Raw genomic sequence first — 9,739 nt, 5'->3', positions numbered from 1 at the left:
AAGTTTCTTTATAAATTAATAATTATTAATTTATCGATAAATTAAAACCTGTATAAATTAATAAAATTTCTTGATCCCGACTTTATTAATTTATAGAGGTTTTACTGTATGGTGTTTCACATGCTACAAAATCCAAACTACTAAAGTGCAGAAGTTAAACATGTTTTGCATAATGAATATTATAACGATACGCAGTTGAGTTTTTACATGATTAAATGACGTCGATCGGTGGCATAAAATTTTGTTTTTATACTCGTAGATAGTTTAACCACACTCATCATTCTTACCATTATAATTTTTTGTGAATTTAATGTTAAATTATATTTAAAAGAAAATTAGTTTTTACCAGAAGTGCATCATATAGTTGATAGGTTTTTGATGAAAGTTCAAAAGCTTAAAGCGTAATCTGAAAATAAAGATCTTGATGAGAACTAAAGTTACAACCCTTGTTCATATCTTCTATCACCTAGGAGGAGAAGAGATAGAAACCGGTCTCGCATCTCTCTGTCCACCATTGAAATTATCCGATGCTGCGTTGGATGAGTGTCCATGACGTCTGGAGTTTCGCTCACGCAAAATGGTGTAGATGGAAGTTTGAAAAAGGTAACGTGCCGTGAAGCACTCAAGACAATCATGCCATTACTCGCAAATTGAGTTAAGAAGGGAAGACCAGTTCGTTGTGTACTTCGATTTGAGGATGTTTCTTGCGGTAGCTCCCCAAACCTCTGAGCCAAAGCTACATGAGAAGAAAAGATGGTTTCTAGATTCCAGAGCACTATTGCAGAGGACACATGTACCTAAAGATCTAGTATTCCATTTGAGTATGCAGTCCCCTGTTGATAGTCTGTCTTGCACAGCAAGCCAAGTACAAAAAGAGAACTTTAGTGTGGCGTGCATGAAGCAAACCCCATGATGCCAAGGCACAATCGTTGCTCTTGTGCGTATATGATTCCATGTATTCCCTGTATATTAAAGAGAAGCATTTTTGAAGAAAGACTGACGTGTCATCGCCAGAGAGCTTTGTGCCCAATTTTTTACTTGTTCTTAATATTCTATAATATTACATAAAACTAATATTTCTATTCAATTTATTTACATATACAATATTTTGTTCCTATAAATTAAAAAATTGGTAAATATTATCCCCTATATGTTTTTGAAATTTCAAAACCTATGTATTATAATATAATAAAAAATATAACATGAGATGTAAAAATTATATATTTAAATCATAGTTTCGAAAATATAAAAAATATTATTTCTTATTGTTTAAAATTTTTGACCAAAAAAAATTGTAATTAATTTTGAATAATAGATATTGGAAAATCTTTTAAAGACAATTTGATGGCATCTTAAATTTATTTTAAATGATAAATTATTTAAACTTATGCAAATTCTACTTTTCAGTTTTTCATATAGAAAATTTATGATATATATGACTAACGTATATTAAAAATTTCTTAATTTCAAAATTAACATATTAAAAAATATAAAATCTTATGTATATATTAATATTATTTCTTAAAGATTTCGAGGGACGAATTTTTATAGATAAAAAAATATTATACCCCTTATGGAGTATGGCTACCGGGACGGGTTTGACCCGCTTAAGAATTTAGGTCATTCGTTTCGAGAATTTTTAATCATTTTGATGGTTTTTATCCGTTTCATAATTTACAAGTTTTATACAATTCTGAAAAATCACTAATTCGGTAAACGTTAGATTCAGGTATGTTGTTTTTTGAATTTTAATTTTATGCTGAAACCTTTATTATTTCAAAAATCACAAGCTGAATGAAACCAAACTAATATAAGTTTGAACTGTAGATGATTTTACAAATAATTATATCTATAAATATAACTCTATGTGTACATAATATATTGCAAACCTTATAGTAAATATAGTTTTTGAAATCAATCACGCACATATGTACGGGTCCATAACTATTGTGTATTTAAAGTGGATTACCGAAACTATATAAATAGTGCGATTGTATTTTTGTTTATTTTTTGAAGAGATCACAAATGGATACATTAAGGTGAAAAAGCAAAATTCTACCTTGTTATATGTAAATGATTAAAAGCATAGTAATTAAATAAATTTCAACAATGTCTTTAGATCTTGTGACATTTTGATTTGATATATATATAATTTTCCTAAAAAACTCAAACAATAAATCGGTGGAACCAATAACTGAATCGTTGTAAACTTGTATATTAAAATCAGTAGCAACAAACAAGCCAATAACTCATCTAAACATCAAAGTGCTTATAAAGCAAGATTTTTATCTTTAATATCTATATATGTTTTTGGTCTAAATATCTAAAATAATCTATTCTCTGATTCCGTGATTCTGTGGAGCCTTCATCCTGCTTATATAGGAAACAAAAAGTAAAAAGACCATGTCAATTTGATTATAAATAATTATATCCAAATAAGCAAATCTATATGAAAACAAAAAGAATAGTAGGAGTATATTACTTAGAACGATAAACATTGGTAGGAAGAGAAGGAGGACCGCAGTTAAAAAAGATGCATTGGCGAACGCAATTCTTATCAGGGTTATCAAAGCACCTGTGTACACACCGTTTCACACAATCCTCATGTGAGTACTCCTCAGCCTTGATCTCATCTATTATGGTTCCGACCAACACCATCATCATCACAACCATCAACGTTACCTTCATCATCCTCATCACTTCTTCTTCTTTTAACTTTTTTTTTGGGTGTTATTATGTATTTGTGTTATGAATTTATTAGAGTATAGAGTGAATGACCCCTTTATTTATAGTCTTAAACCACCTATCAGTTATTGATTCTCAGTCATAGATATCGTATTTAGTAAGTTGACCAAACGAATGTAGTATTATTTTGGGGTCAAATATATATAATGTTTTCTTTATCTGTATTAATATAAAAGTAATAATACCATTTTGAGAAACGTATATATTATGAATTAAATTATCTAATTAATTAAAAAAAAACAACCTCCATATAGAATCAGATAGTCTACACCAACAGTCCAAAAATGTTGGCTTGGAAAATGAATAAAAATACGAAGCTTTTCAATATTCTTATTCAATATTTATTATTTTATCTACCAGTCTAAAACTTTTTTTCTTTACATGTTTTGATTGAAAATTTTTCAATAATGTACAGTGGAAAATTTTAAATTTAAATTCATAGAAAATTATTAGTAGTCATTTTCCAAAGTAACAAGAAATTTGAAACATAAGAGAAATAACGTTTTTCGTAGTTGTAACCTACTTAATGCTCAATACTTGATCTTAGCAGAAAAAAGTTTGGTTTTCTTAGAAAAAGAAAAAAATCATAGGCAACATATATATATATATATATATATATATATAGGGAATTTACAATTTTTTGTCGTTTTCTTTGATCCTTTTGAACGTTTTGACTGCTCATAACTAGGATAACATGATGTAATGATGGATTCTCTCTGCCTCAAAGGCGATTTTTTGGGCGAATCTCATCTTCGTCCCCCTCCTTCTCCGATTTGGAGTTTCTTTCCGACAAATCTTTTCTGTTTTTCTGTGGGATTTGGTGGTTTCTGTCTGTTACAGTTAGCGGGTAACAGTTTCTCTTCCCCGATTTTTTGGGTCGATAACCGCCATAAGAAACCGCCATGGGCGATCGCATATATATATACGATGTTGGGTTTCTGTTTTCCGACAACACTGCAACAATTCGCAGTTCCCCTATTTCAGAATTTCGTTGCAATGAGTGATAACATCAGAAAGAATCTTCAAAATTTGGATTTGGGAATCAATGATGCCCCGGTCCCTCTTCCGCCGGAACTATGTGGTCACGCTGCAAATCTCAATCGATTCTCTCTAATTGTCTCTCCGGTGAATCCCCAGAAGCAGAATGTTCGCGCAATCATGGCGCAGATGCCAAAAATATGGGGTTTCGCTAACGCTTGCCGTGGTCGTGTTCTTGGTAATGGGAAGATTTTGTTTATCTTTCAATCTGAGGAAACGCTTAATCTAGTCCTGAAGCGTGGACCCTGGGCCTTCAATGACTGGATGCTAACGGTTCATCGTTGGTATCCAAACATCACGGATGAAACGATGAAAATCATCCCTTTTTGGATTCAAGTGCGTGGAATACCGGTTCAATTCCTGACTACTATGATGGTCAACTACATTGGTGAGAGAATTGGTGATGTTGCTGCTGTTGACTTCGACGAGAATGCTAATTTAGTGGAGTTCGTGCGCATTTGTATCAACTGGAATGTTGACACACCGTTACGTTTCCAAAGAAATTTTCAATACGCGGGAGGAGAGAACACGATTCTGAAGTTCCGTTATGAACGTCTGAGAAACTTCTGCACAAAATGCGGAGCCCTGACTCACGACTCAAAGGAATGCCCTTTAACCTTTGATGATGCACCAGATGATGATGACAACCGTCCAAATGATGTCAATGATGGTGACGAAGATCATGACGAATATGATCCTTACTGTGGGTACAATCAGGAAACTTATGCCTCGGAGACACACACCTTGCAAACAATTGCTCCGGATGGTGAAATTCCTGGCCTGAAACGTGTTAATCATGAAAAGGAGTTTCTCATTAATGACTCTGATGACTCCTCTGTCCCAAGTGTTTTTGAAGACACTGAATTGACTGCAGAGCGACTAAGATATCTTTTGACAAAGTTTGCCAAGGGAAAGGGTCATCTCCTTGATGAAGGTACGTCTAACAGAATGCCGTTTGCTGTTGACAGGGACACGATCAATAACAAAAGGAAGATGACAACGATGGAAGGCTACTACCAACAAAAGGAAGCTGAGGGAAGAGTGGAGTCTGCGGGTTCTTGTAGCGGTATTGGATTCGACGGAGCCGCGGGGGGGGCCGGTTCCCCCAATGCCTCCATGAAGATACTCTCCTGGAACTGCCAAGGGCTCTGCTCATCTCAAAAACAGAGTCGTTTAAAACGTTTATGTCATATTATTAAACCTAATGTTGTTTTCTTGTGTGAAACTATGAATGCTTGCTCTACTGTATTTGATTTTGCTTCTGTTTTAGGATTCAATAATGTAATAACTGAACCCCCTCTTGGTCGGAGTGGTGGTCTAGCTTTACTTTGGGCAAACGATGTCACGTTATCCACCTTGTCTCAGGATGAACGTATGATCGATGTTCATATTATGTTTAATAATAAGGGTTTCTACTTTTCTGGTGTCTATGGTAATCCAAATGCGAGTTTGAGAAATCTATTTTGGAACCAATTGGAATCTATACACTCAACTCGTAATGGTCCATGGCTTCTAGCTGGTGATTTCAACGAAATCATTGATAATTCTGAAAAAATTGGAGGTCCTATAAGGGATGAATACACCTTTAGGGATTTCAGGCATATGCTCTCTGTGTGTGATTTGTCTGACTTAAAATCAAAAGGTGATCGTTTCTCCTGGGTGGGAGAGAGAAGAGACTATACAGTTAAATGTTGCCTCGACCGAGTGATGAAAAATTCAGAATGGACTGCTCAGTTTCCAACTGCAGAGGCTGAATTCCTCGAATTTGATGGTTCAGACCACAAACCAATTCTCACAACAGTCCAACCTCGTGTTTCTTATACAACAAAAGCTTTCCGTTTTGACAAACGACTAACTGACATAGAAAACTTTGATAAAACTGTTGCACACGGATGGAATTCTTGTAAAAGCCTTAGTCACTACACGATAAGTGACCAAATCAACAACTGTCGAAGAGAGATGGCAAAAGAAAAACACAGAGCTAACCTAAACTCAGCAAAACGTATTGATCATTTTCAATACTTACTAAACCGAGCAATGGAGAGCACAAACAAGGGAATCCGTCGACAAATACCATACTTGCAACGTGAACTTAATAAAGCATACACTGATGAAGAGTATTATTGGCACAATAAAAGTCGAAATAGATGGCTAAACCTTGGAGATCGAAATACAAGCTTCTATCATGCTAGTACAAAAACGAGATATGCTAGAAATTACATATCTACTATTCGTGATTCAAGAAACATTGATTACACGGGTGATCATCAGATTGGTGCTCATGCCCAAGATTTCTTTACTGCTATGTATACATCCAGCAGAGTTCCAGTATCACCAATCGATTTTGGCGATTTCCCCCCTACTGTAACTCCTGCTATCAATGATGAGCTTGAGAGGGAGTTTACTGCAGAAGAAATTTATGAGGCAATCTCTTCCATTGGAGATGATCGAGCACCTGGAGCGGATTGGCTAACTGCAAGATTTTATAAACATTATTGGCACATAATAGGACAGGATATAATTGCTGAGGTTAGAGAGTTTTTTGAGACATCACATATGAAATCGGGTATGAATCACACAAATATTTGCATGATCCCTAAGATAGAAAAACCCCAAACCCTATCTGATTATAGGCCTATAGCTTTATGTAATGTTCTATACAAAATCATCTCCAAATGCATGGTAGCCAGGCTAAAAAAACATTTGGATCATATAGTATCAGATTCTCAAGCTGCCTTCATTCCTGGAAGACAAATTACAGACAATGTAATGATTGCACATGAAGCGATGCACTCTCTCAAATCAAGAAAGCGAGTGTCAACAAACTATATGGCGATTAAAACTGATGTCACTAAAGCATATGATAGGGTTGAATGGAACTTCTTGGAGGTTACAATGTATCTCTTTGGCTTTTCAAAAAAATGGATTGATTGGGTTATGGCATCTGTGCGGTCTGTAAGCTACTCTGTTTTGATTAATGGTACACCATATGGTAATATTGTTCCCCAAAGGGGTATAAGACAAGGTGATCCTCTCTCACCTTATCTTTTTATTCTATGTGCTGACATTATGAGTCACCTAATTAGAACAAGAGTAAGATCCGGAGATATCAGAGGCATACGTATTGGTAATGGAGTCCCTCCTATCACCCATCTTCAATTCGCGGATGATTCTCTGTTTTTCTGTCAAGCAAATGCCCGAAATTGCAAAGCCATCAAAGAAGCCTTTGAAGTGTATGAATACTACTCAGGACAACAAATCAACACAAGTAAATCTCTTATTACTTTTGGTTCTCGCGTGAATGGTCAGCTACAGACTAGCCTTAAAACTATCCTTGCAATACCAAACAATGGTGGAGGGGGAAAATATCTTGGTTTACCTGAGCAGTTCGATAAAAAAAAGAGTGAAATGTTTCAATACATAATTGACAATGTCAAACAACGAACAGCTTCATGGAAAGGACGTCATCTCTCACCTGCAGGAAAAGAAATTCTCATCAAATCGGTTGCTCTTGCCATGCCGGTATACTCCATGTCTTGTTTTAAAATTCCTCTTGGTGTCATCTCTGAAATAGAGTCAGTCATCCAAAGATTCTGGTGGGAGAAGAGTAATCATGACAGGGGTCTACCTTGGATCGCATGGAAACGTTTACAATATTCAAAGGCAGATGGTGGATTGGGTTTTAAAAATCTTGAGCACTTTAACGATGCTCTACTTGCGAAACAAGCTTGGAGACTGATCCAGTACCCGAAATCCTTATTCGCTAGAGTTTTTAAAGCTAGATATTATAAGGATGATTGTGTATTAGATGCAAAAAAGAGAACAAATCAGTCATATGGTTGGTCATCTATCTTGGTTGGTCTGGAGTTAATCAAAAATGGATCGAGATATATTATTGGGAATGGTGAGTCAGTTCGTGTAAATTTGGATAACATCACAGTAACTAATCCTCCAAAACCTGTTCGAAGTATCACTCCGGACAAAAATTTCAAGATTTCAAAACTCATTTCTTCAAATCCGGCACATCAATACTGGGACAACAACAAGATAATGGATCATATTACACCTGCAGATCAAAACAAGGTTCTTAATATGTATATCCCTCAGAAACAAAGACCAGACAAGCTCATTTGGCATTATAATAAAACAGGGGATTACACTGTTCGATCCGGCTACTGGTTCTCAATGAATAACCCGGAAAAACCATGTGACTTGCCACCAAAACCTCATGGATCAGTACATTTAAAAAGACGAATTTGAAAATTAAACATCTTACCAAAGGTAAAACACTTTCTATGGAGATTGCTCTCACGCTCTTTGCCCACGACTACACGTCTTATCTCTAGGGGAATGAATATTGATCCTATATGCTCGAGATGTTTACGAGATGATGAGACAATTGAACACATCCTATTTTTATGTCCATATGCTGAATCCGTTTGGGAATTAGCAAATATACCGATACAGGCCCTGTATTTGCCTTCTATCTCTAGTGAATTCTTCTTAGAAGCGGTCTTTGCATTGCAAAATGATAATGAGGTTCCATTGGAAATGAAGCTACTACCTTTTTGGACTCTTTGGCATATCTGGAAGACAAGAAACAATTTCATTTTTGATGAAAAATCGGAAGACCCAAACCATATAGTATGGCGAGCTAGAGCGGATGTTCGAGAATGGTGTCGAGTTGTTTTACTTCCTCATGACCCTCCACCCTTGATATCAAAACCAACACACTGGAACAGGCCTCCTCAAACTATGCTTAAGTGCAATTTCGATGCGAGTTTTGATCCCATAACATATGAGACTCGAGGTGGGTGGATTTTACGTGATTACAGAGGAATATCTAATGGTTGGGGAGCTGCGAATATGAGATATGCTTCATCGCCTTTGGAAGCTGAGGGGAAGGCGCTACTGAATGCAATGCAACAAACATGGATACGGGGAATAAGACATGTCATATTCGAGGGTGATTGCGAGTTGCTTATTAAGATGATGAATAAATCAATATACATTGCTTCAATCGATGGTGTCTATCAAGATATATTACACTGGTCTCTGAAATTTGACAATACTGAATTTGTTTACACTCCAAGAAACTGTAATAGAACAGCTCATGTATTAGCAAAATTCGGTTGTAGTACTGATCTCTTTTATTCTTCTTGTTTCCATCCCCCTGTTTGATTAACAGAAACTCTTTGTAACGATTACATTTTATCATCTATATAAATTCCTTTTTGATGAAAAAAAAAAAAAAAAAACTAGGATAACATGATATATTTACCCCTGATCCCTTTTCAAATTATTTTAGCAAAAAACTATGGTGTTTTACATGCTACAAAATCCAAAATCCAAACTACTAAAGTGCAGAAGTTACACATTTGTTGCATAATGAATATTATAATGATACGCAGTTGAGTTTTTACATGATTAAATGACAGTCGATCGGTTGCATAAAATTTTGTTTTTATACTCGTAGATAGATTAACCACACTCATCATTCTTACCAAATTTAATTTATGGTGAATTTAATGTTAAATTATATTTAAAAGAAAAATAATTTTTACCACAAGTGCATCATATAGTTGATAGGCTTTTGATGAAAGTTCAAAAGCTAAAAGCGTAGTCTGAAAATAAAGATTTTGATGAGAACTAAAGTTACAACACTTGTTCATATCGTCTATCACCTAGGAGGAGAAGAGATAAGAACCGGTCTCGTATTTCTCTTTCCACCATTGAAATTATCCGAGATATTGTGTTGGATGAGTGTCGATGACGTCTGGAGTTTTGCTCGCGCCAAATAGTGTAGATGGCACTTTGAAAAAGGTAACGTGCCGTGAAGCACTCAAGACGATCATACCATTACCCGCAAACTGCGTTAAGAAGGGAGGATGTAGAATAAAGAGAATATGTGTGTGTCTTATTCATGAACGGTGTACAATGTTTATATACATGACAC

General features: G+C 35.4%; 1 protein-coding gene across 1 annotated transcript; it reads left to right on the top strand.

Moving 5' to 3' along the window:
• On the top strand, positions 8,134-8,964 carry LOC104715396. Its single transcript, XM_010432802.1, has one exon. The coding sequence runs from the start codon at positions 8,134-8,136 to the stop codon at positions 8,962-8,964; it is 831 nt and encodes a 276-aa protein (XP_010431104.1).

This window comes from Camelina sativa, chromosome 9 (assembly GCF_000633955.1).
Source record: "Camelina sativa cultivar DH55 chromosome 9, Cs, whole genome shotgun sequence".
Lineage (NCBI taxonomy): Eukaryota > Viridiplantae > Streptophyta > Magnoliopsida > Brassicales > Brassicaceae > Camelina > Camelina sativa.
This window is presented reverse-complemented; position numbering and strand designations above follow the sequence as displayed.

Bases quoted from the DNA above. Each gene is read 5' to 3' on its own strand.
- LOC104715396 (XM_010432802.1), top strand. From the start codon at position 8,134: ATGAATATTGATCCTATATGCTCGAGATGTTTACGAGATGATGAGACA.